The 26,102-nt window shown below is 49.5% G+C and overlaps 7 protein-coding genes across 7 annotated transcripts; 4 read left to right on the forward strand and 3 right to left on the reverse strand.

Moving 5' to 3' along the window:
• Positions 1-33: 33 nt before the first annotated feature.
• On the forward strand, positions 34-1,053 carry FTJAE_3898 (PHO85 cyclin-7; the record flags this gene model as incomplete). The annotated part of the gene is made up of 1 exon (XM_037350244.1): positions 34-1,053. One exon carries the CDS (start codon positions 34-36, stop codon positions 1,051-1,053), a length of 1,020 nt encoding a protein of 339 aa, XP_037209003.1.
• Positions 1,054-1,848: 795 nt separating this feature from the next.
• Positions 1,849-3,459, forward strand: FTJAE_3899 (methionyl aminopeptidase; the record flags this gene model as incomplete). The annotated part of the gene is made up of 6 exons (XM_037350245.1): positions 1,849-1,891; positions 1,943-2,691; positions 2,737-3,000; positions 3,050-3,214; positions 3,267-3,353; positions 3,403-3,459. 6 exons carry the CDS (start codon positions 1,849-1,851, stop codon positions 3,457-3,459), a joined length of 1,365 nt encoding a protein of 454 aa, XP_037209004.1.
• A 1,447-nt stretch (positions 3,460-4,906) lies between these two features.
• On the reverse strand, positions 4,907-5,941 carry FTJAE_3900 (uncharacterized protein; the record flags this gene model as incomplete). The annotated part of the gene is made up of 1 exon (XM_037350248.1): positions 4,907-5,941. One exon carries the CDS (start codon positions 5,939-5,941, stop codon positions 4,907-4,909), a length of 1,035 nt encoding a protein of 344 aa, XP_037209005.1.
• Positions 5,942-9,130: 3,189 nt separating this feature from the next.
• Positions 9,131-13,665, reverse strand: FTJAE_3901 (OPT family small oligopeptide transporter; the record flags this gene model as incomplete). Its single annotated transcript, XM_037350249.1, has 8 exons — positions 9,131-9,143; positions 9,234-9,790; positions 9,842-11,866; positions 12,094-12,129; positions 12,368-12,978; positions 13,106-13,137; positions 13,190-13,431; positions 13,486-13,665. The coding sequence occupies 8 exons, from the start codon at positions 13,663-13,665 to the stop codon at positions 9,131-9,133; spliced, it is 3,696 nt and encodes a 1,231-aa protein (XP_037209006.1).
• Positions 13,666-14,238: 573 nt separating this feature from the next.
• FTJAE_3902 (ferric reductase (metalloreductase)) lies at positions 14,239-16,142 on the reverse strand (the record flags this gene model as incomplete). Its single annotated transcript, XM_037350250.1, has 2 exons — positions 14,239-15,949; positions 15,997-16,142. The coding sequence occupies 2 exons, from the start codon at positions 16,140-16,142 to the stop codon at positions 14,239-14,241; spliced, it is 1,857 nt and encodes a 618-aa protein (XP_037209007.1).
• A 1,409-nt stretch (positions 16,143-17,551) lies between these two features.
• On the forward strand, positions 17,552-18,298 carry FTJAE_3903 (gpi anchored protein; the record flags this gene model as incomplete). Its single annotated transcript, XM_037350251.1, has 2 exons — positions 17,552-17,950; positions 17,999-18,298. 2 exons carry the CDS (start codon positions 17,552-17,554, stop codon positions 18,296-18,298), a joined length of 699 nt encoding a protein of 232 aa, XP_037209008.1.
• A 1,261-nt stretch (positions 18,299-19,559) lies between these two features.
• FTJAE_3904 (bile acid transporter) lies at positions 19,560-23,781 on the forward strand (the record flags this gene model as incomplete). The annotated part of the gene is made up of 3 exons (XM_037350252.1): positions 19,560-23,393; positions 23,601-23,628; positions 23,681-23,781. 3 exons carry the CDS (start codon positions 19,560-19,562, stop codon positions 23,779-23,781), a joined length of 3,963 nt encoding a protein of 1,320 aa, XP_037209009.1.
• Between the last annotated feature and the right edge of the window lie 2,321 nt (positions 23,782-26,102).

The following is a 26,102-nucleotide window of genomic DNA, read 5'->3' on the forward strand; positions in this document are numbered from 1 at the left end:
AGCTTTCACACACACAATTTGCTTTTTCCAGTCATGTCTTATCAAACGGCTGTTACTACCGAGGCTCAGGCCGGCACAATTCCACTGCGACATCCCGATACCACTCCTGATCGACCGCTGCCTCCTCCCCCGGTGCCCTCTTCCGATCCTCATTTGATCGCCGACGACCCCTCCGCACCGAAAGCCTCTGCCGATCATGGCCTCTTCGAGATGTCACCAGCAGAAGCACTCGCTCTGCTCAGCGCTGGCGTCGAGCTTCTTGTCCGGATAACGGGCGATGTACCGCCGACACCACCGCCAAAATCTCCTACCGTGCCGCACATGAGTGGCATGCAAGCTGAGAAGGAGAATATCGTGCGGTCATACTCGGATAAGAATCTGGCGAAATTAAGGAAACAGGCCGAGCTTGAGGCTAAGAGATTGGCTGCCAAAGATAAGCCTGAGCCTGTGCATGACAATCAACCAGAGTCGGGGGATATTGATGGTGTGCGGCTGAAGCCTCACCCAGGTCTCATGTCGCCGCCACCTCAATCAGAGCCTTATGTTGTCGTGGGAGCCGATTCTCAGCCTGTCAACTTGCAACACAGCGCTATAACACGCAAATTCTACAGCAAGAATGAGCCTCCGATCACTATCAACCAGTATCTTCAGCGACTACACCAATTCTGTCCCATGAGTACCGCAGTATACCTCGCGACATCACTATATATACACCGATTAGCCGTTGAGGAGCGAGCTATTCCCGTCACCCGGCGCAACGCACACCGTTTAGTCCTGGCTGGTCTTAGAGTTGCCATGAAAGCTCTTGAAGATCTATCTTATCCCCATGCCAAGATGGCTAAGGTGGGTGGCGTCAGTGAAGCAGAACTGGCTAGGTTGGAGATAAGCTTCTGTTTCCTGGTTGGATTCGAACTAGTTGTTGGTGAGAGTCGACTACGGAAACACTACGAGCGATTGAGAGATCGCACTTCGCATCACGGCTTCGATAATGCGGATGTTCCTATATTAAACCTCAAGCCTCGGCCACGCGGCGGAGTTCAGCCAGCAGCATAGACAACTGGCTCGCCTACTTACCCTACTCATCTACATTTCACGCATCATGGTTTGGGACATTTGAGAGCATGGAATCTGCATCATTTTGTTTTTATTTTTGGGGCGCCGTACTTTATGGTGTTTGGCACGAGCATTGTACATGGCTTTTCACCTTGCACATAGTTTGTCTAGGCGTGGCATTATGGGATAAGAGGCATATATGTTGGAGTGCATCATGAATTTATATCCAGACTTGTAGCATATTCCCGTCCATCACTTTCATCATTCCCACGTGTTCATGCGATGTGGCTGCCACGATCTACGAAACCAAGGGAACTACTTGACTCGTAATCAGGGTCTTGATTGTTCACGAGGGGCCCATCAAGACCCGCTGTGTGATGGACCCCTCATGGCTTTTCGATTTGGAATGTTCCAAGAATCCACATAACTCCGTATAGCCGTCGTGTAAATGGAACGTAGTATTCGAGCGAGTCAGAACTCCATGAACAATATTGATGGGTCCACTGGGTATCGCATGCGGCCTATTTCCTGAGTCTGTATAGCTTCACGATGGACTTTATCAATAGCACACCGATACAGTGCCTGAAGGATTCACTGCTCCCAGACTTGACCTATCATTGTGAAGCTAGTGATCCTGATGGCCCATGTGCTGCATTTCCATATTCGTTTCTGCCGTAGATAACCGCTTACCCCATCTTACAACACCCCATCCTGATCCATCATCGTCATCTCACCTCACTTCTGTTCAGTCACTCATCAACAAACTCTGGGATTTGAAGCAGCGTTCATGTCGAAATGGGCGCCAAGACATCTGAAGACGATCACTCTGGAGGAAATGGTACTTCTCATAGCCTTTGATACACATAGAAACTTGACTTACACGTGCCAGGCCAAGGACCACTCTCATCCAAGCCATCCTCTGCAGGCGGAGAGCCACGCGGTGCTCATCTCGCCCGCGATGGTGACGGCAGTCTGGGAGGCGAAGGGGGCGACGACGACGACGATGATGATAACATCAACACTCCCGCCGGACCGCTAACCGACGGTGCTGGTAAGAAGAAGAAAAAGAGAAAGCCGAAGAAGAAGAAGAAGGCTCCTACACAGCAATCTTCACCTCCTAGAGTCCCGCTGAGTGATCTCTTCAAAGAGTTTCCCGCTGGTGAAATTCAGGACTACAATACTGCTCGTACCACAGCTAAGGAACTTCGCTTCGTGGGTCGTCGACACCTCGAAGATCCGGAGTTTCTGAACGATTACCGAAAGGCTGCTGAGGTTCATCGGCAGGTCCGACAGTGGACGCAGGATAATGTCAAGCCGGGTGATAAACTCATTGATGTCGCTAATGGTATTGAGGACGGCGTGCGTGCTCTTTTGGGGAATCAGGGTATTGAACCTGGTGATAACCTCAAGGCTGGAATGGGGTTCCCGACGGGTCTTTGTTTGAACCATGAAACTGCACATTATACGCCTAATCCTGGCCAGAAGGATGTTGTTCTCAAGTATGAGGATGTCATGAAGGTTGATTTTGGCGTGCAGATCAATGGTTGGATCGTCGATAGTGCATTCACCATGTCATTTGATCCTACGTACGATAATCTTCTGAATGCCGTTAAAGATGCTACCAACAGCGGCATCAAGGTATGACTTTCGCTTTCTCATAGAGGACCTATCTAACGTTCGTAGGCCTCTGGTATCGACGTTCGTATCTGCGACGTCAGCGCCGCAATCCAAGAAGCAATGGAGAGCTACGAGGTCGAAATCAACGGAAAGACATACCCCGTCAAGCCCGTCCGCAACATCTCAGCGCACAACATCAAGCACTACCAGATCCACGGCGGAAAGTCGATCCCGTTTATCAAGAACAATGATCAGACTAAGATGGAAGAAGGTGAAGTGTTTGCCATTGAGACGTTTGGTACAACCGGTACTGGACGGCTTTACGACGATGTAAGTGCACATGTTAGTGAGTGAGTTGGGTTGTTGCTGATGAGTTTAGGTGGGCATTTATGGCTACGGCTTGCATCATGATGCGCCGAGACATGTGAATTTACCTTTTACGTCGGCGAATAGGCTTTATAAAGTCATTCGTGAGCAGTTTGGTACTATCGTCTTTTGTCGTCGATATCTTGAGCGTTTAGGTCAAGAGCGATATCTCGCTGGTGTAAGTGCTATAACCGTATATGAGGGGGAAGATTACTGACGGAGTTGCGAAGCTGAACTCTTTGGTCTCGAATGGTATTCTTGAAGCGTATGAACCGCTTGCTGATATCAAGGGTTCTTACTCGGCGCAGTTCGAGCATGTAAGTTGATGTGTAAGTGAAGATATGGGATGGATGCTAACTGTTGTAGACTATTCTGCTTCGAGAGTCGCATAAGGAGGTTATTAGTCGTGGAAGTGACTACTAAATTGCAATGATTCAATATTTGTGAAATTGGGGATGGGAAGGGGTTCAACATGATATCGGAATGGATTCAACACCATTTCCTCCCGCTGAGCAGTAGTCCCAACACCACTGCACACAACTGAGGTCTGGCTTCAACACGCTTGCCTGAGTTTACATTCGTATGATAGTCTACGCTGTCACCATCTTTACCAAATCTATTTGTACTTACACATTCACGTCGGTACATGACTTGTGCTGAACTCTTGGCATTATCGGTGATTTCCCAAAACGTAGGTACTCTACCAAACATGCTATCATCTCGCCATAGATCAACAGTGAGTCACTGGAGAGACTATCTCAGACATACATTAGGTACATCAGCCACTTAATAAACCCCGCCATATGCCCGCACCAGAAGCGAACTGCCAATGGGTGGTGCCTTGAGAAACAGGGTGTCATGAGGCCCTATCGGCTAATGTCTCGATCGGCACATCATGAGCGGGGTTTGAGAACCGAAACTCCCTTAGTCTAGGACATCTTTTTAGGCAGACAAGGCAATCGGACAATCGAGAGATTCCAATTGAGATGCCACTGATTGCGGCAAAACGACCCTGCTGCTCAATCCTCCCTGTACTGAAACAACAATTCATGCTATACCTCTGTGCATCAACCCAAGATCCAAAATACGCCCCCGACTCGCATTTGACTAACCCTCGTCTTTACAAAATACCTCGATTCCACAGCGTCTCAAGATGAAGCTTCACCAAAGTCCCAAAACGACCCCATCTTTCGATTCTTGGTGTTTGTCTCCACTCCTCCACCAAAAAAAAGAACTTTGGTTGGGAACTATCCTTGTTCTGATTCACGATGTATGCATGCGCGATCCTTCGGTGTTTTGAGGTTCCTTTATTTTTTACACTTTATTGCCGAGGAGTGAAATATCGTGATATTCTTTGGAAGTCGGTTGATTCATAATTTCCGGTGAGGGAGATCGTGATGTCTTCGTGGGCAGCCTATTCTACACTTACACTGGACTTGCACACCCTCAGTCCTAGGGTCATGAGACAGATAGGTTTTTTTCTGTTCTTGCACATTTGATGTGAAATGTCTTGTACCTGCTTTAGTGTCTCACCTCCTCCAAGCCATTGACCCATCTCAAGCCATCTCAGTGTAAACATTCACAGTAATGCAAGTAGGAACCAAAGTATTCAAAAAACAAAACCCATTCTGAGTTCCTTTTTTTTCTTGCTGTTTTGTGTCTTGTATCTAACTAAGTGTTCTGTAATCCTTAGAATCGGCTCATTGCCTTGCTCGCTGGTATCCCAAATCCCATTATCAAACTCCCATAAACGTATACAGAATAATTCCCAAATCCCAAGTCTAGTCGCTAAATATCATTTGCTTCAAAAATAAAACTCCATGTAAAACAGATCAAAGTGATACAAGACCAAATACTTCAACTATATCGTTTACTCATATCGGTACACTCCTGGCTCGTACATCTCAGACGGCCGTCTGCTGCCAGCGCCGATTGTAAGTCGTCGCTTGGGCTGCATGCGCTCACGGAGACGCTCGCGCTGAGCCTCCTCCTCCTTCTTCTCCTCGCGACGAGCAAGGCGGCGTGCCTTGTCCTCACGACGCTCCTCCTCGAAGCTCAAGCGGCGAAGCTCATCAGCGAGAACTGCTTGGCTGTCGACGACTTCGACGGAGGGGCGCTTGTATGTGGCAGAGCGCTTGGGAGGAGCAGGGGCAGGGGCGACAGGGCGAGAGGCGATCTTTGCGTTGGCCTCTGCGATGCGAGTGCGCAGACGAAGCTCAGCTTCCTCTCGGCGTTTCTCCTCGCGACGGCGTTGGCGACGCTCCTCCTCTTGGTCGGAGTGTCGGCTGCCGCTCGATGAGTGGCGGTGGTGCTTGGAGCGGTGGTGGTTGTCAACGACTTCGATCTGGACACGGCGCTGGTCAGGCTGAAGAGTTCGCTCATCAACGATGACGGGGCGGCGCTTGTTAGGGTCCCGTGAAGAGTCGACGATGTATGTGTTTGAGATGGGTGATGCGGGGGCAGTGTGAGGGGCATTCCATTGCTGGGGAGGAGTGCGTGGTGTAGGGGGGCTGTCGACCAAGACGATTCTCTCCTGGTGACGAGAGCTTGGTCGACGCTCACGGCGGTTCAGATCAAGAACCTTCTGGCCGTTGATGTAGACTCCAGATGATCGCTTCTTCTTGCTGCCGTTGCTGGTGTATGAGCGGTCTGATTCATCTCCCGAGCGGTATGAGCCCGACGGTGTAGAAGGGGCAGGGCTATACTGCGGCGTAGGAGGGAGTTGAGCAGCATAAGGGTAGGAAGAAGCGTCGTAGGGAGCGGGAACGTATTGGACTGGGTGCTCGAATAGAAAGTTGCTGGCGCAGACTTGTCCATGGCGAGAGTTTGCGCAGAGCGTGGGTTGAGACCACTGCTCGCGACGTCCATCGGGGTGGACGTATGTGTAGATGTTTGTAGTGCACATTGTGTCGGTGCTGAGAGGTTCTAAGCGGCTGTTGCGCTGTGGAGGATCCTCTTGGATGATGATCGGAGGCAGACGATGTGTTCTTGATATAGTCTGCTCAGGTGGTGAAGAAGTGCTGCTTCGACGACGACGGTTGTGGACGATGTTCTCAATGATAAGAGGTGACTGTTGAGAAGACAGTTTGAATAGAGATGAGAGAGAGGAAAGATCAAGTTCTTATAGTAAGTGGTGTTTGTGTAAGATGAATTGAGTGTTTTGTTTGGTTGTCGAGAGAGTGGCAGATGGAGGTGGGTTATATAGAAATGAGGAAGGGTAGTTTGAAAGCTGTGTAAGCTAGCTCCAAGTACCGAGTGACTTTGGTAGTAATTGGATGCCTGGCCTTGCAAAGTAAGTGTAAAATATGGAGTGTTGGTGCCTGGGGTTTAGTTTAGTTTGTGAGAGTGTGTGCAGTAGTGTGATGTTGTTGGTGTAAGTGAGTGTGTGGTTCGCAAAGCGTTCGAAGATATATACAAAGAGACTTGTACTTGTAAAAAGGGTGGTGTTCCCTCCCAGAGGCTTGGTTCTCCCTCTGTAAAGGCAGCCTTGAAGGTGGAGAAGGCCGTTTCTGCCTACCGTCCGTCTGCGGCCACTAAAAACCCCTGTCCTGTCTAGTCCTGGCCCCCAAGGAATATGCCCATGCCGATGACTCCCCCCTGGGTCATCTCAGCCACGGCCACCCATGACAGTCAGTTTCTGTTGGTTCGAACCGCCAGACATGAATTGATTCAATCTAGGATAATCGTTGACTCTGTAATTCAAGGTTAGTGGGATCGAAGAAAACGGGTATCGAAGCGGGAGATCAGGACACGGACGACAAGTGACAATCCCGTAATTAGAGAGTAAATCAACTCGTGGGCAGATGAATTGGTATTTTACAATTGGAAGACAACGTAATCTAGGACTTCAATGGCCAACAACACGCGGCCACGGTTGAAACATGACCCTAAAATTATCACCAACAGACATCATGATCATGAGAATGGGAAAATTCTATGTACCAACAAGTGTAATTACTATCCCGAGTATATTTCGTTCCCTTTGTCGCATCGCGAGTTTGTCCGTCGGACTCGAGAAATGTCCTTCGGTCAAAGACTACAATACCCCATTATCTCGCATCATGGGATCCCCCCCGGCGATTGAGTCATCCAGGACTAAAACGCCTCTAGACCAGTCAAGGACTAAAGTACATTATTCCCTATGCAAGTGCTGCAATGTTCTGCATTCGGTGACCTCGACCTCATTCGCTCTGAGTCACGCCCCTGTTTCCACTTCCACTTACACTTGCACTTGGGCAGTGCTAGGGGACGCCTATCGAGGCTTGGATCCGCCCAAAGAATCGACGCCAGTTCTCACAGCCTCAGCCCTAAGCTAACCAGGATCAACCACCAGCATCATTCTTCCAAGATCAGTTTTGTTCAGCCTCGCATTGATATCATCAGTGTCAGCACAATAAGTTTGATCAACGTCAAGGATTCATTGGATGCCTCTTCCTTTTGACATGCAGCGGGAACTAACATCGCACAGATGAACCAACCTATGCTTGTCATATCGGGAAGCACAAGGCTTGCACAATGATGCAGAACATGATCAATAGCCGTTGGAAGATGCCAGAAGGTATCTTTCAAAGTATGTAGGACCAAGGGCGCGCGTACGTCATCTCATGTAGACTTGTCAAAAGCGCATTGCAGCGTTACACAACGTGGTGCGAATAGCTTCAGGCCCAAATGACGTTTCCCTTTTGACTTTCCTCGGTATTGAAACGAGAAGTACGGAGTAAACCGAAGTCCCAAGCCATGGACAGATATCCACAGTCTAATTTGTGATTCCCCAGCTCGCGGCACAGTAACATAGACAGGCATTAGCAACAATCCCATTATTCTATTGGTTCATGACAGCCAAAATACCACGCAAGGTACATACAATATAGATTTCAGACTCTTCCGGCACCGAGCGAGTGCTGCCTCTTCCGATAAGAACTAAGTTAGTTAGCTAACGCACGAAACGGCCCCCAAAAACTACCTAGGACGATGTTGCCTTTCTGGCTGCCTCACCGAAAAGATCTTCTGATTTCTCAAAAGAGTTTGCTTCGCAGTTTTTGAATTGTAATCATCTCATGTATCAGCATCTCGATCAAGAACCAATGCATACTATGCATGTACAATGCATCCGTTGAAGAAAAGAAAAAAGGGCTGAGCAAAGGCCTCAAACTTGACCCCATCTCCAAGACCTAGACCAAAGCGGAATGGCGCCTTCCAGCCCTGTAAGGCAGAACCTTGACCCTGGCCCCTCTGCTGTAGCTCGTTCGCTTCTGTGGCACTGCCTCTTCCCTAAGAGCTCAGAGTGAGACCTAGAGAGAGCAGAGTAGGCGCAGCAGCTTTTCATGTTTGGATTGATATACCTCATTCCCTACCTACGGACCATTCCATCATCGCTTTTCCTCTTCCATTCCTTGTTGAACTTTAACTCCGTATTTTTTCTGGTTGCCTCTTCCTTCGAATTTCAGCTTACACACGACCTTCGTTTCTTAATTCCGATGGCCAACTTTGTTCCATTTCGAGTATCTAGAGCGATTGATACGCAGACTCTCCCGTCTTAACTCCAAGCGCCGAACCGAGCTCCCGGGTACGCGACTTTCACTTTGCATCTTCACCAAACGCCCACGTTCGAACGATGATACGATTATCATGATAAAGTTTATCTAAAATGAGTTCCTCTGGCGCCCTGTTTCAGTCTCATTGCAGCTCTTGAATGTGTATCAGATGATTGGTGCTCTGTAACCGTCTCGGTCTTCATTCTGGTCTTACCGAAATAGTTATATACAGAACCAACAACCAACAAAGTGGCGACATTATCAGGCTGTCGATCGACGGCGCGTTTGTGGCCGCATGTTTCATTATCCGCGCGCGGTTAACAGGCAGGCAGATACTGATGGCAAATTCAGTTGCTAATTATGTCGAGGGCAAAGTCTAATTATTAACCCAGGTGTGTTAGTGTTAGTGCAAGTGTCAGCTGTCAGGAACACTCGTGTTGCTATTCTTGGCCCTCGCCTCAGGGTGAGATCACTCCAAGTCTGTGCTATTCAAGTCTAATGTTAGGTTGTTGACAAATTCTCATGGATGATATCTTCATGACAGGTTAAAACTACATTGACTATGCTAGATATCTTAACAGTTAGAGTAGGCAGTTAATGAAACACATCAGTTACATTGTCGATACGCAAACACTTCTCAGCTCCGAACCATCTGTGACTTACACCTTCCAGTCTACCCCGATATCAAAGTAACCCTTCTCAGGCATCTTCAACACCGAACAGCCAACAACCTTTCCACTGGCCACAAAGCCCCCTTGATCAACACCCTCACTCTGAACCCTGTTCCCCCACCAATCCAGCGCAATCCCCGGATGCTGCACCGCAAAGTACATCACTGCGCCAGATATACCAATAGCTGCGCTCATAGAACTCGTCAGCACGTACGCGTACTTCTCCCACCACGCCGCGTACCGCCTCTTGATCACCTTGTTGAACACAAACGCCAGAACTATCGAGCCCTGCATGTAGCTCCAGTTGAACGGTGCCCACGCCATCGGTCCTATGAATAGGATTGGCGCGTTGACGTTGCGCCAGAAGGTGTTGGGCCACCGCTTGGACATGAAATACACGGCTACGGGGACTATGACACCGATGGGGATGGTGTATGTGACGGCTCGGTAGGGGCCTTGGGTGCCGAATAATCGACGTGGTCCGACGACGCCCCATATCACTGAGGACATGAAGAATGTGTGCGTATGGGGACACGTGAAGCGGTCTTTCTGATGCGCTTGACATACATCCTTAATGTTACGGAGTAACTAGTGATTCACGCCCAACCCAACAAAACCTGCCAGAAGCGTCGCATAAACCTGTGCAGCGAACGCCCACCTCGGTGGGATCTTGGCATAGTGCGCGAGCTTGAGATCGCTGGCAAAGTTGAGCGACTGATGTGTCGACATGAAACTGAACATCTGGAAAATCATGTTCGGAATTGGTTGGCCCTCAAACATATAGCCAGAAACAAGCTGGGAGAGGATACGCGTTGAAATCTCCATGTTCGTAACAGCCAAGAGCATCCCAATTGGAATTTGCAACACGACGGTGAAGAGGACAGCTAGGACGATGCCCCATATTGGCATGCCAGTTGGCCACAGACTCACCGAGACACAGGCGATGATGAAAGACGCAACGAGAATGACAGCGTACCACCAGTGAGGACACTCTGGATACGCAGACATAAGACGGTTGTGCACATCATTGAACTCCTCGTCTCGCGACTTCCGTGCCCAACAAGCTCGTAGCCTAGACATGATATCCTTACGGTGCCAGAGGTACATGTGCACGGGTGTAGCAACATATATCATAAAGGCAGCCGCATACTTGATCACCTGAGTGGATGTCATGAGGGGGACACTGTACTCGTGGTACGCGGTCTGATTAAGCGTAAGGTCGGGCAGCAATACGCGCGAGAGGTTGTACCGCAAGCCATGGTTGTCGTAGATGAAGTTGTTGTTGATAGGGAAGTAGCCCGTGTTCCAGACATTCTTGAAGTATACCAATGGCGCGACTATGAAGCCCCATATTGCCATGCCGCTTGCAAAGTTCATAAGTGTGAAGAAAGGTGTTACTATAGGGTCGCCGAGATACGTGGCGACGTTCCAGTCCAGTGTTGGTAAGGGGTTGAAGCCCAAACCGCAGGTTGATCCAGCTATGAGGGCGAGTGTGACGTTTCCTGGTGATATCCAGGTCGGCCAATTGAACAAGTAAAGAGCTTTGAAAAGGTAATTTGGAATCCAGAAGTAGAAGAACATGGAAGTAAAGCAGACCAAGAAGAAATTGTATCGCGACATCTTCCATCCGTGCACTGTATCTTCTGAATGTCCATTGTCCTTGTTCAACGCCTTGGCAAGTGCAATATTTGCCAATGCTTTTGGCCAGATCATCGAGGGCGGGTAAACCAGGAACCTTCGAACCAGACCTGCACATCCATACCCAATGAACTGGGTCGATATGAGCGTGAGGATCTGCCAAGGAATACTATTCGAGAGATTCTTCTCCCCGTAAAAGATATCAAGTTTCAGGACTTGAATGATGCTCACGATGAAGGCTCCAACGGCAGAACCGCCAAACGTTACATTTGCCATCATTGCAATGAGAATCTGCTCCTTTTGGTTGAAAGGTCCAGGATTGAGTGTGAACTCCCACGAAAATATCCGGAACTTCCTTGTCGGCAGCCATCTCGCCAACAGCTTCCCCACAGGTAATGCTAAGATCTGTACAATGAATGTCGAAAGTCCAATAGGAGGCATTCGGAGTGAAAAGAACTGTTCGACCCCAGTGCCAATGATTGCAAATATTGTTCCCAAAAGGAATACCCTGAATGTGCCGACTAGCAAGGTCGGGTCGTCCGTATCATCCACAACAGCTCGGACTTCAGGATAGATGGAGCTATTTAGCATCAATTCCTTCTGAGCCTCGAACTCTCTAGAGATGCTCTGGCCTCGCTCAGCATCTTGCTGCTCGTCATTTTTGTTCTCGAGGTATTTGCGCGCCCGGTTGAGAAGGTCGTCGGGGAAATTCTGGTCATGTTCGTGCTCCTCCACAAGCCTTCTTAGGGTGTCCTTGAGAGGTTCTCTTGGTTCTTGTTGCTCCTTGCTCTCTTGGCTGCTACCGCCGCTTTGCTTCGGCTCGTCGTTGATTCGAGCTGTGATTTCCACAAGAGTAATATCGCCACCTGGAGTGATTGCCTTTGGCTGCTCTAGGGGAGCCATCACATGTATTGTGTAGAACTGCGTCTCCGCAATCCAAAGGATCTTTAAACCTAGATCTTGTCGAATCGAACAGCCGATGGGTAACTAGATTCCAGATAACCTCAAGAGGGGAATGGCATGGAACGTCGAATCCGAGTCTTGCATCGCTTTAGACGAATTAGCTCACGAGATTCTTCGAAACCATCAGCTGGTAGGAGCAGTAGCCTCGGGACAGTTTGGAAGCAGACCCAATGTAGTCGGTATCTATAGATTCAGTAACTCTGTGAAGCATGAACCATAAGCATTGGTGTCAAGCGACAGATAACACGAACCACCTCAAGATAAACCTCAGAGGGCTTGCTGAGTAGCTATGACAGTAAGTTCGGAGTATTCTGAGGGGAAAATGACGAGGGGAATTTGGAAGGGGCGTTTATCTTGAACATGGTTGGTATTTCGGGTTCGATAGTAAAAGCTATAAAAACTTTGAGGCTCAAAGTCAATGAGCGAACAAGCGGTCATCAAGATGTTCTGTATCCCATTCTCCTTCTGTAACCGATTCCGCGTGGGGGTATGGGCAGTTCATCCAAACCGATGAGAAACTTAAACCTCATATGCGCCACAGCCCTCTGTAGTTTCAACAACAGATGTCGTAGCCCTCTTCGTTGGTCTCATCAATTGCTCAGAAAGTTCAACAACAGATTCAATCGTCGTTATTCGGTGACTGTCGAGAGCAATATGACCTGGCCCATCTCTCATAGCTTCGGCGCTGGTATTCATACAGTAACAATGGTGAACCCCCGCTTTCGGCCGAAGGTAAAGTCCATCTGATACCAATGCTCGTGTCGATGCCGTCCAGCATTTCGGTATGGTCTGGCTTGACAGTCGTCCGTGCAGTTTCCGCGCAATATCGAAGAGATGTCGGAGTTCGTGCATGGGCGCTTGCAAACTCCTCGATGTCGCATAGGAAGGTCCAGAAGGATCAGCCGTAGAATAGGTGGTCCAAAGGTTCAAGGTATGACGGCATAGACAGTCGTTACCGGGCCGATCGATGCCACGATCAACTCCGGTGGTCATTCGGGCCCATAATGTCGTCGAAAACCCTCTCGCCATAAAGAAATTCAGTCGTGGTAAACAAATCGGCATGTCTATCGTGCCAAAGCCCAAACACCAAGCGCCGTTGAATGCATAAATGTCGCGTTCCTCGTCTGCCATCAAAACTTCAAATCGTAACACAATAGCACATCATTCAGAGAATCCCCATCTGTCGCCAGGGATCATTTTCTCTTCCTCTCCGACGCTGTCTTCTCCGCGCCGCACGTCTGGCCTCGCCAGTACAATCCACACAACCCCAGACAGCAAAGATTAATCTCCAGCCACTACATTACGGGTATTAGCAACGTGACCTTTCAAAAGAGTGGGATAACTTACACCACGGCGATCAAAGCCCACAGGGCAGCCATGAGCCATTGCTCTTGACGCTTCTGCTCGGCGTTCTTGTCGTCGGTGATGTTGATGTTTGATACCCACATCATAATGATTCCGCCAACACAAAGAGCTAGGGAGAACAAGTCGTGCAGGACTCTTCTAGAGGTAGCTAATCTGGGGACTGTGAATGAAGCATCTGTCACTGCTAGAACCTCCCAGCTATCGTTGAGCATTGCAATTGCACACTAGAGCACGTCAGTTTTGCGTAACCAGAAATTCTGAGGTGAGGGGTTGCTCACACCGACAGCACCAGCGATGATAACCTGACTCTTCGAAGGCCACTCTTTGCCAACAAATGCGAGCATCAGAATTGCAGCGAGGCTGGTAATCCAAGCAATCAATCTCACGCCCGCATGCGTCATGGCATAAGGCCTCGACAGCCTCTGCGGGCGATTACGCCGCACCGGCCGTGAAGGCATGGCTCGCTGAGGGAAAACGAAAAACAAAGTCTCAGCGATGAAGCATTTAAAAGAAAAGGAAAAAGAGAGACACAGCGAGCGTTGTTGATGCTGGAGAGGAAATAAAGTGATGAAGAGAAAGTGGAGGAATGGAGATTCGGGGGTTCAAGGGTCAGGGACGGGAGGGACCAATTGGAGAGGCTGGGGCTAGCCTAGTTGAGGGTAGTAGCCTAGTGCTAGTGGAAGGGAGCTATCGATGTGCCGGGGGCTTTAGCTTTAGAGGGTGGATTTGGATAACTCGGTTTTGCATTCCACGATAGTCTAGAATTGGAATGGGTATCACGATATCGAGAGTTGAAGGAGGAGGAGAGCGTTTGTTTCATCATACGTCAATGCATTCAGTGCAGTATGTATTTGTTAGCCGACTGTCGAGTGGAGGTTTCTGTTTGATCCCCTGGTCTGTCTAGCTAGACCTGGGCCTGTTGCCGTAGCACACCACCAACCACATTCTAACCGCCACCGATTAATCCCTGTCCCTCACTTCACTGCGCTTAACATCAATCATAACATCATCATTATCTATCGACCCTAAATCTAAAACGAATACTCCTCGACATGCAGATATATCCCCTGCGCTCCCGTCCCCTTATGCACAGCTCGCTCATCGCTCAAACGACTCACGCAATTCCTCGTCCGTGCCACTATCTCGCGCCCGCCGCAAACAACCACCCCTGTTTCTCCCCAAGCCTGCTCCACCGGCTCGCGAATCATGGTCTCGATGTCTGGCCTGCACGTGTATTCGCGGATGAGCTCTGGAACAGTGGCGGTTGTCTTCCCGCGGCAGGGAGAGTCGCTTGGACAGCCTTTCTCGTCTGGACCGTTTGCGCTGCAGCAGCATCCTGTCGTTGGTCCCTTGACGGGTTGGATGTCGTCCGAGTCGCTTGTGTTTGAGGACTCTGATCGAGCAAAGACCGGGCCTGTTTGATTGGAGCTTGTTATGGCGATATGGATGCTTACACCGACGCCTTTGGCTCGTACCATTCTGCCGGCCTCTTCGGCCCTTTCGACGTAATACTCGATTTCTTGAGATGTTCTCGCAACGAGGATAATTTCGACTCTTCGTGTGCAATTCGACTTTTGCGCCGCCGCAATGCTTTCGAGTATGGGAACAACGAAGCTGGCTCCAGTTGATGCTCCAATGAGTACCAGTGTTTCGTAAATATTCCACTTCGGAGGAACGCCATATGGCCCTGATACGAAGCCTGTAAGTTCGGACCCCGAATTCTTTGTCGCATATTCGTGCAGTCGTTTGGAGAATCCGTTATGGGCGCGCACAACAAGCTGTATACTGTTGCAGCAGCATGCGCCTTCGAGTTTGTGCGCACATGCGATTGTGTATGGGTGCGCTTCGAAGGGTCCGAGACGTGGGACCCAAAGGTAAATATGCTGTCCTGCCTTCCACTTGAAGTGTACATCCTTGATGGTAACGACAGTCGTGGCTTGTCCAACGGCGCGGGTAACGACTCGATGTCCAAGGTGCTTCATGCCTTGACACTCTGTTCCTTGTGGGCGAAGACGGACATTTTGCCAAAGCAGAAGTACCCATCTCATAGCGCGGTCGAAGACGAGGAACGAAACACTCATCCACAACAGCCATCGAGCATTCGAGGGAATATGCTTGTGGAGTAACCACAGCATGATGATGCTTGTAAGCACATGCTGAGCCACCCAAACCTCATACGAAAGCCTTCGAATGGGAACAATTCCTGTGACGACGTTCCAGAGCAGAATTGCCCAAGCTGCGAGTCCATACTTGACCAGCGGCATAATCTGAAGTGCGTAGTCAAGGAATTCAGCGCGCACCCACATAGTCCAGAAGTGAAAGCCATGAACCGTCGCAGTAACAAACATAGTCCGCGCAATCCATCGATGCAACCAGTTAAGCCTCTCATGACTGCTCCCAATCAAGAATCCGATAACGTTGACCTTTGTCGCCAAAAGGTAGAGGAGCGGGAACTGGGTTAGAGTGACCCATGCGTTGCGATATCCGATGCGCTCCCAGTAATACACATCATTTTTCGAAACCTGCCAGCTCATTATATAGACAATAACGACCCAATAACATGCTAGAACGATGATTCGACCGAGTGGAAGCGGTGTTGCCCATCGAAGGCCATTGACGGGGATGTAATACTGTGGATGGCCCATTTCGCGGACGACGGCGGTTGCTGTCGCCCATGCTTGACTGAGTGCTCCTCGTGGACGTGTTGGATGGTCTATTGATGGATCGCGACATGCTTTTAATCTGGTGAAGTGTCAGTGTGTTTAGCGAGAGGTCGTCAAGCGACGTACCTTTGTTGAGCGTCGAGATGGTTGATGCCGCGAATGGCAGCGAGTGCGCCGACGACACCAGCGATGGTATACCAGTACCCGCGAGCAAAGGCATAGTTGACATCCATCCGCAAGCCGGGGTCATGATGCATGTTACCCATATCCATGATGGGCTATGATGCGCCAGTGGCGCGGGTTCGATGTGACTTGAGTTGGGGAGGTTCAGACGGCCAGCGTCGTGATAGAGCCAATGTATCTCTGGCTCATAGGCAATCCTTTGCTATGATGGTATGGTCTTGCGCTTCAGTTACTCATGTTACCTGCAAGCAAGCCAAGTTTTGTTCGAATGCAAGTGTCCAGTTTCCCTCCGACTGCGTGACAGGTGAGAATGAATGAGCAAGTTGGTATGATGAAACCGCTGACGGTGACTGTATCGAACAAGATGTCAAAGTCACAGGTCGCCGGGTATGAAAGAGCCCGAATGCTGATGTTGGATAAGGTAGTGAAGAAGAGTCAAACCCCGCGGAGTGTGATTGATTGCCAGACGAGACGAAGCGAGGCGAGGCGAGATGCCCATCAGATCGCTTGTATCTGCAACTAACCTCTTTAGATTGGTGCAATCAAGCGATGCGAGCTTGATACTTTGAGGCTACACCCGGCAGTAGAAACGTCGAACAACGGCCAAATTGCGCATAAAATTACCAAAACTCAAACTCTCAACTACCATCTCAATTTTCAAATCTCCCCCAAAACTATATCCGTTCTATCCGTGCATGCCGAGTATCCGAATACTTATCACCATTCATTCATCAAACCTTCTCACGTTGATTCAACTTCTTCATGGTCTGACAAAAAACTCGCTCACTAACACCAGAGAAACTTGCTCAAATAACCTCAGGTCCGTGCACGCTGCCCCTCTGATTGGCTCCTCCGCATGTCAAGGACCCCTGTTTTTCTTCCCCTGCGAGGTCTAGAACTCTTGGGGTAGAGCGGAAAACCTGCTCACCACTAACACGGCATTTGGCGATGGAGGCTTACACTGCTAGACTCTGCGGTGGAAAAGTCTCTGCGCCGTTGCAAAATTGACTTTTTATGAGGCTTTGGGTGTTTTGGATGCACGTTTGATGGGGAATTGGCGTGAATTGCTTCAGGCTAGTGAAGATGGCTTGCATTGATGGGAGGGTTCATCATGGGAGCACAGAGCCTCAATGACGTAGCTTTCATGATGGGGAGTTTGCAGATGCTGCGTATTCATGCTGTGGAACTGGAAGTATGTGTAACTTGAGTTGATATAAGGTCTGACTACCAACGAGTCGAAAATGTTATTGCCTTGAAGTATTTGAGTTAAATGATCCCAATAGAAGGTCATTTCTCACAACGGGCTGATATCCAACACGGTAACATACACACCTTGTTAGCGAAACACAGCTCACACTAGCTCAGCCTCTCCCTAATCCCCTTGCCGATATCCGCAACTCCTACAAAAGCAGCGGCTCAGCCGCCCACCAACTCCAACCCAGCACAGCTCACCCAAACCACACACTCACAACACACTCCCCAAAACACCAACATCAAGATGCGCTCCTCTACTCTCCTCTCAACCGCTCTCCTCTGCGGCATCTCCCTCGCCCACTTCGAGGTCAAGTATCCCGAGACCATCGGTTTCAAGGACGACAACGAGGGCGAGTCTCCCTGCGGCGGCTTCACGCCCGACCTCTCCAAGGACAAGCTCGTCGACTTCCACGTCGGCGGCGAGGCTATCGCTCTGCTGTCGACGCATCAGCAGGGCAATTGGCTCTTCCGCGTGACGCTCAATGAGAAGGCCGATGGCGATTGGGAGCAGGTCTTTCCTATTGTTCAGCAGAGCGGTCTCGGTGCCTTTTGCCAGCCGCAGGTCACTGTTCCTGAGAAATACGCTGGTAAGAAGGGTTGGGTCAACGTTGTATCCTCTGCCGTCGACGGTCTTCTCTACCAGGTATGTCCTTGCTCTAAATCTCTTAGGTCTAATGCTAATAAAGTTCAGTGCATCGCTGCCAACTTCGTCAAGGGCAAGGCCGATCCTCCCAGCGACTGCAAGAACGCAACCTCGGTGAAGGCCTCATTCGTCGACGACGACAAACTCTCCGCGCTCGTGAGCAACGACTCCAAGGCCGACTCCTCATCGAGCGGCACCGCTTCAGGCACTGCTACCAGCACCGGCTCAGCTGCATCCTCAACAACGAGCGACAACGCTGTCGCTGCGCTGCAGGCCTGGTCAGCCAACGGCGTCGGCATGATAACTCTAATGACCATTGCGGTTGCAGGAGGAGCTCTACTTGTTTAAGAAAGGAAAAAAGGACATTGGTTGAGAGCGTTGTATTTTTAATCACACACAAGCAGAACAGATCAGGACGAAACAATTCATTTTCACTGTGCCTCTGAGGTGCAGATCACCAACAACATCGTTGAGTCGAGTTTGATGAATCCTACGTTAACATCCAACCCCCTCTGCTCCCTGCTCCCCCCCATGCTCAATGATCAGCGAATATCTGTACCAAGCCGTATCCGGAGAAATACTCCACGCTCAACAGCGAACATCTTTTCTCCACTAGCATCTCATTGGACATCCAAGGGTCTCTGATCTGATGTCGACAGCGACTGGGACGGAAAATCCATATTCACCGCCAGCGTCTCTTCTCTCGCTCTGCCATTGATACACCAATGTCCCATTGTAACATCTGATTCATATGAATTGTTTCATCTCTGTGCAGTGAGCCAATGGCTTATAATTCGTCGTTTTATGTGTGTTGTGCTCTCTTTTCTCATCAGTAACGCCCTGCCAATAAACTTTTTCCTCATGTGTGAATCGTCCCAGCTCCCGGACATAGCATAGCATAACAAACGCCCAATTTGTATGTTTTTCACGTCTCTATTGTTGTACAGAAAGCGTTTGCTTTATTATGCCTCCGATTTCCCAAGCCATTGTACATCTACCAAGCCATTTTCGCACCCATTGACATCTTTACCACCATTTACCACGCTTTCAGTTTCCGTTTATTACATTACATCCTACTTCTCGGCGTTTATCTCCAAAGCTTGATGAGCTAAGAACCTTATTCAGTTGATATACCTTGAAACTCTGGCTATTTGCCAGTATGGCTGCTGTAGATCTCTACCACGCCAGCTTCTCGAAGCAGCTCTTCAACTACATACCCACAGACCAACCGTTGTACTCAACATGGGGTACATCATGGCCGAAGCGCGAAATGGGCGTTATGCTCAGTCTTGATATAGCTTCATGTTCGATACTTTTGCTATACCTCTGCCGGACACCGTTGTCACGGTTTACCCCCCGCTGGTTACAACCTTTTGCAGAAGAACCGCCACCGTTTCATCCCAAGAAGAGAAAATGGACTTTCTGGACTTTATGTCTTCTGCTCATTGCCTTGCTTGGGCTGGGGTTGGCGATTAGTTCTGCTATTGTTCATTCTCATCACAAAGCTTCGTCAATGGAGCTTGTGCCATGGACTGTCGTGGCCTTGGTCACGGTTCTGGATAGACCCGTCCAAGCTCCCAAGTTATTGATGCTGCAGTATTTTCTCATAATGGCAACGACTCTAGCCCTCAGAGCGATCTACTACCTCAGCTTCAAGGCCAACTCGATCAACCGCTTCGACATTGGACATCTCACCCTTGAAATCCTGGCGATTCTGGTCATCATGAACATGCCCCTCCGAAACCCATTCTGGGGCTCCTCAGATATCGGAAACGCCAAAGCCGCTCCATCAAACCATGTCCGAAGTCCGGAAGACAACCTCACCCTCTTCCAATTTTGGACCATGAGATGGGTAAACCCGCTATCAGAAATCGCACAAAAACGAGAAATCGCCATCGAAGACGTCTGGCAGCTGCCTTATGAGTTTCAGCACTGGAGATTGCACCAGGTATTCCGAACGCTCAAGGGCAAGCTTCTCCCATGCCTCATCGAAGCAAACGGCCTGGATCTTCTCATCGGCACATTCGCAGCTATTCTGGAACGAGTCGCTGAAGTTTCTAATCTTCGTCTCACGAGCAAGCTCTATCAATCTCTCGACATGAACGACCCTGCGGAAGCTGGCCTCTGGTGTGTCGTTATCCTCAGCATCGACACTATCCGCCAAATCGCGAGGACATCTTCGGGATGGTACTCCCGCAAGGCCTACGAACGAAGTCGCGGCGAGACATTCATCGGTCTATTCAGCAAACTCCTCACAAGAGCTGTCCCAGGATCCGAAATGACAGAGAAAGATCCCTCAGCAGGTACTCAACAGAGCAACACTTCTTCAAACCGCGTTAGCAGGTTCTTCAACAAATGCTGCGGCCGAAACAAGTCCAGACCAGCAGAGAAACCAGCGCCAGACCATCAAGCCTCAAACGCAAAGGTAGTCAACCTAATCCGTGGCGATACCTATGAGATATCCCAGCGATTCTGGGAGTTCCCTCGCGTCGTCGCAACGCCCATCAAAGTCATCGTCACGATCTACTACCTCATCGACATCATGGGCTGGCCATCTTGCGTTGGCTTCGGATTCATGGTCATCTTCCTCATCTGCAACTCCCTCCTCGTTCGTCAAGTCATTAAGCTTGAACGTCAACGGACGGGACATTCTGATCGGAGGGCTCAGGCTGTTGCGCATTTCGTAGAGGCTAGTCGCCCGCTTAAGCTCAATGGCTGGACATCCTCGTGGAAAGATCGAATTCTGAGGTTCAGAGATGTCGAGATGAGGAAGCGGTTTCATATTTCTATGGTCAACGCTACCATCTCCACGATCAATGTCTTTGGAGGCGCAGTCTATCCGTTTGCGAGTATCTGCTTATACACACTCATCCTCGGACGCGGTCTTCCCAACGACGTCATCTGGCCTTCACTACAACTCTTTGCACAACTCGAGGCCAGTACCCGCGAAGCCTTCGATCTTATCTCTGCAGTCTGGAAGTGCACTATCCCCGTTGAGCGCGTCAACAAATACATGTCCGAACCCGACCGAGACGAAGACGCCTTCAGCGCCTGTGAGCCGCGAGACATCGAATTCCACAAAGCAAGTTTCGCACGCCCCGCTACAGATCATCTTGTTCTTCACGACTTGACCCTCAAGTTCTCAACGGGTCTGACTGTTGTGCGCGGTAAAGTTGGCTCAGGTAAATCCAGTTTATTGCTTGCGATCCTCAACGAGCTGGAACACAAGAGCGGTTACTTCTCAAGAGCTGATGAACCAATCTCGTATGCGCAGCAGCTTCCGTGGTTGCAGAATAAGAGCATCAGAGATAACATTACCTTTCATGAATCGTTCGATAGTGACAGGTATCGAGAAGTCATTAGTGCTTGTGCGCTGATCCCTGACTTCGCAACGTTTCCTATGGGTGATCAAACGAAGCTCGAGGAGGGTGGTATTGGACTCTCTGGCGGTCAAAAAGCTCGTGTGGCACTGGCGAGGGCGGTCTATAGCAGCTGTCGAATTGTCCTCCTGGATGATCCTCTTGCTGCCCTAGATCACGATACAGCGAGTTACATTGTTCAACGTTTCCTCTGCGGACCCCTGGCCAAGACCCGAACAATTGTCCTCGTTACACATCGCGATGATCTCGTTCTTCGACACGCTGATCAAGTTATCGACATCAACGATGGTTACGCCCATGTCCTTACTCCAACAGAACTCAAAGAAGAACTCGACCACCCTCATCTCTCCAACTCTGGTCCAACTGAAGTTCAACCTCACGAAATGTCTAATGAGCAAGTATCCGAAGAACCCCCAAACGACAAGGGTCTTCCTGAAGAAGTCACCGAGACAGGGGCTATTCCTATTGGCATCTATCTTAGGTACATGGGTGCAGGAGGATGGCACCTGTGGGTATTTCTATCTTTGTTCTATGGACTATCACGATACTGTGACATTGCGCGAGCACGACTCCTCGAAGCATGGGGCCATGAATCTGCAAACTTCGAGACGCTCATCGAAAGCGAATATTGGGGCCTGCCAAATCCTAACCAAAACCCTCGGCCCTGGCTCTACGTTCTCGCAGGTCTATCAATCGCCCAGATCCTCTCATACGCCTCCGCCCAAGTCCTCCTCGCTTCGATCAGCATCCGAGCAGCTCAACGACTCTTCAGAATCGCCATCGACAGAGTCAGCAAGGCGTCGTTCCGGTACCACGATATCACACCGACAGGCCAACTCAAGAACCGTCTCATCTCCGACATGGGCATGGTCGATGGTGGAATTCTCGCACCCCTCGAACAATTCGTGTTTAACCTGGTCGCTCTCTCGCTGAGTCTCTTCGCCATCATGACACACCAGATCTTCCTCGTAGCGGTTATCTTTGTTGTCGCTCTTCTATTCGCGTACTTCTATCGTATATACGTCCCCGCCTCACGCTGTCTTCGCCGAATGGAGATGCGATATCTGACTCCCATCATCGCCAACATTGGAGTCATGCAGGATGGTCTTGTAACCATTCGTGCTCTCAAGGCTGAAAGCCGCTTTCAGAATAAGCACTTGGAAGCGGTTGACGACTTCCAAAAGCACGATCACTTCTTCTGGAGTATGACGTTCTGGCTCGACTTTAGACTCGGTATGTCTTCAGCCATCATGCGAACCATCCTCGTTCTCTCCATGGTATATATGGGCACACCAGCTAGTGCAGTCGGTTTTGTTCTGACTCAAACCAATATTGCAATGATTGCTGTTCAACAGCTATGTGAGAAGTTTGCGGCTCTTCAGCTCGATGCTGTGTCGCTCGAACGAGTTGATGCTCTCAACCGTATCCCGGAAGAACCCAGCGGCGATATCGAGCCTCCGCAAGACTGGCCCAGACCGTGCGATAGTGTATGTTTCCGGGATATGTCATTCAAGTACGCCGATGACCTCCCCTCGGTGCTGGACAACGTATCATTTGAGATTCCTGGTGGTTCAACATGCGCAGTTCTCGGTCGAACAGGCTCCGGGAAGTCCACCATCGCAAACGCTCTCCTGGTCACACAAGCGCCGTGCTCGGGCGCCGTCTCCATCGGGAGCATCGACCTCGCCCACATCAACCGTACAGCCCTCCGTAATCGAGTGACGTTCATCCAACAAGATCCAATCCTCTTCCCAGGCACACTACACGACAACATCGACCCAGAAGCCAAGTTCTCCGACCAAGATTGCACAAACGCAATCCATCGCGTTCTCGGTACCGACTGGGGTTTAGAAACCCGCATCGACGCAGGTGGAAAGAACCTCAGTCAGGGGCAGAGACAACTCGTGGGTATATGTCGAGCTGTATTGCGACGAAGTGGCCTTGTTATCCTCGATGAAGCGACGGCGTCAATTGATCGTGGGACAGCGGCGATGGTGCAGAGGATCCTTAGGCAGGAACTCAGAGAGAGCACTGTCATCACGATTGCGCATCGGTTGGAGGCGGTAGAGGATGCGACTTGGTGCTTGAGGTTGGATAGAGGGAGGGTGGTTGAGTGTGGGCCAGCGAATAATATAGGGAGAAATGCTGGGGAGGCGGCGGATATATAAGGAAAAGATGTGCCAGTTACTGCGATTCAGGCGCTATAGTATAGATGAGCAGATTGAAGATGAAATGAGACATTGGATACTATCTAAATGTATATAAAATAGTATGTCCTCAAGCGTGAAGTGAAAAAAGGTGAGTGGGCTTGTTGGCTTTATATGATTGAAGACTTGCTATAAGTCTGTAGGCTTCACATTGGTTGCCTGGGTTGACTACAGACCTGTCTCCGATCACGAGAGACAGGCCTCAGTGGGCAAGAAAACACCGAACCTTGATATAGGGTGTTAAAATAAACCAAGTAAAGAGTTCCCTAAGTTTAGGTTAAATTTAACTAAAGATTTTTATCCCTTAGGGTTAAGGTCCTGAGTTTTCTTTCCTCCCCTAGACAGGATAACACAACTGACAGTCATGAGATGAATAAGTACGAATGACCTTTACAAACAAGTATTTGAGTAGGCGTCTGCTTACTCGCGTCGCACGAAGTGTTCAGTGCATAGACCCTATGATGGAGGTTTGCTCCCACTTCATTGTGATGCCTTGTTGCCACGTTTTTAAACAGCAAACAAAGCAAAGATGTGCTAGGTACAGTCTTACAAGTATATCAACAGATAAGATCACATTATCAAGCATACCAAGCAACTACCAACCACGGCAAGCACTGCTACGTTTCATCCCAAACGTCCCCCATCGTCAGTACCTGGCGGAATTCAAGACTTTGGGGGTTTGCAACATCGGGATGTGGATACAGGATGATTTGCGGTAAGCGGACCAGTCAAATCCATCTAATTAATGATGTAGGACCCTGGCGGTTGAAGTCACATCCGGGTATAATTTGTGACAAGGGACTCTTCCGTTTCATACCGTGTTTTCAAGGTCACCATCCTTGGGATGGATACAGACATGAGGCCATTCACAAACAGTTAAAGTAGAGAACAAATAGATAGCTTCAGAATATACTGTCGAAATAGCATAGCCGTGAAATCTAGCGGAGACCTTCCTGGCCGGGTCGGCTACTGTACCTTTGACCGTCGCGGCTCCGCGAAAGTGGACCCTCCCATTCCGACTCTCTCTCTCTCTCTCGGAAGCGCCCTCAGGTACACAGCCAATCAAACCTCACATCCGAGCCTCCGAAACTCCGACCTCGAGCTCCGAGTTGAATGGAAACATGGAAAGGCATATAACATCGGCATCTATCCGTGCCTAGCCATGTCTCTAAAGCAATGCCAAATCTTATCGGAACAGCACGGAAGAGTTGATACTCACAGTTTCCGCACTTATATCCTTTACGTCGGCAATCGATATCCTCTCCTTTTACAAGGTACAGGCACGGCATTGTGCTAGAGTCTTTACCCGACGGTGAAGCATTTCCGGAGATTTATAAAAAATAGATCTTGGATTTTCTAAATGAAAAGTGATATGGAAATCAAAGGCTGAGTCCACTTGCAGACCTCGGCAAAGCTCGGTCATGCGCTTCACCTTTTTTTTTTTCTTGCTAGTTATTGTTTTATTTTCTCCCCTTGACTTGCGGACGATGGCCGTTTGGAGAGGGCGTGAGTCTTGGTTAGAGGTGTGTGAGTAGAAATAAAGAGCTGTGGGGGATGATAATTGGTGGTAGCTACCGTTGAAGGTGATGAAAGAAGAACCAATGATACAGAAAGAGTCCCTGTTTGGAGCTCGTGATCATGAATACGTAAATTCTCCCTTCACCTGCTTGGATTGGGTTGTCATGATGGCTCTGCCCTTTTCGCCTCACGAATAAAGTTGATTAGGTATCTAACGGGGAGAAGAACCCCGCAATATCACAAGCTCGGCAACCCGTCGGTAAAAGAGCATCGACGTCACTTACAACCAAACCAATCTCTCACCGAGCTCGCTCTACAGATTGAGTCATCTCAAGCTCGTGATCACCAAACTTATTTCCTTCAGGGCTTTCTACAGTTGTAGCATGTGCCACTCTTTTAAGAAACAGTCAGAGGGCTTGTTGTTCTCGGCCGCATGGAATGATGCTCTGAACCCTGGTCCTCCATCTGCCCGGACCACTGGTGGGGCATTGCCTCTCGGTCTAAAGAAACCCAGAGCTGAGGGCCGACGTCAGAGTTCATGGTGAGTGAGAGGGAGAGTTTCTTGTGTTGGTTCTGGAAGGGGTTTAGGGGATAACATGTGAGAGACGATGGGACGGCATCTGGGTTGAGGGTGTGAAGGCATGAATCTACATGCCATGATGAGAATGCACTTTGTTAGTTGGGTATACAGCTCATGAGCATGTATTTTCAACAGATCATGTTATAGATGGAGCAATTCAAGTCAATAATAACATCATATTCACACCTTGAATGCCGCGTCTTCAGCCAATTCATTGCCAAGGTATCCTCCGAGGTCTTCCATTTCCTCACCCCCAATCCCGTTCCCGTCCATTCCCCAACTCCAACTTATTTTTCCCCGTAATCTAGCTCTTCTAGTTCACAATGTGGGGTTCTCCGGACTTCAATCATAACCTTTTGAGGTGTGTAAGTATTATTAGACCCTCTACTAGACTCGGTCCATCGCCGACATGGATCGTGGTCAATGGCATATGCTCCTCTACTCTTGTCTATTCTTTTAAATTGTTT

This window comes from Fusarium tjaetaba (genome assembly GCF_013396195.1).
Source record: "Fusarium tjaetaba strain NRRL 66243 chromosome Unknown NRRL66243_c0000073, whole genome shotgun sequence".
In the NCBI taxonomy this organism is placed as follows: Eukaryota; Fungi; Ascomycota; class Sordariomycetes; order Hypocreales; family Nectriaceae; genus Fusarium; species Fusarium tjaetaba.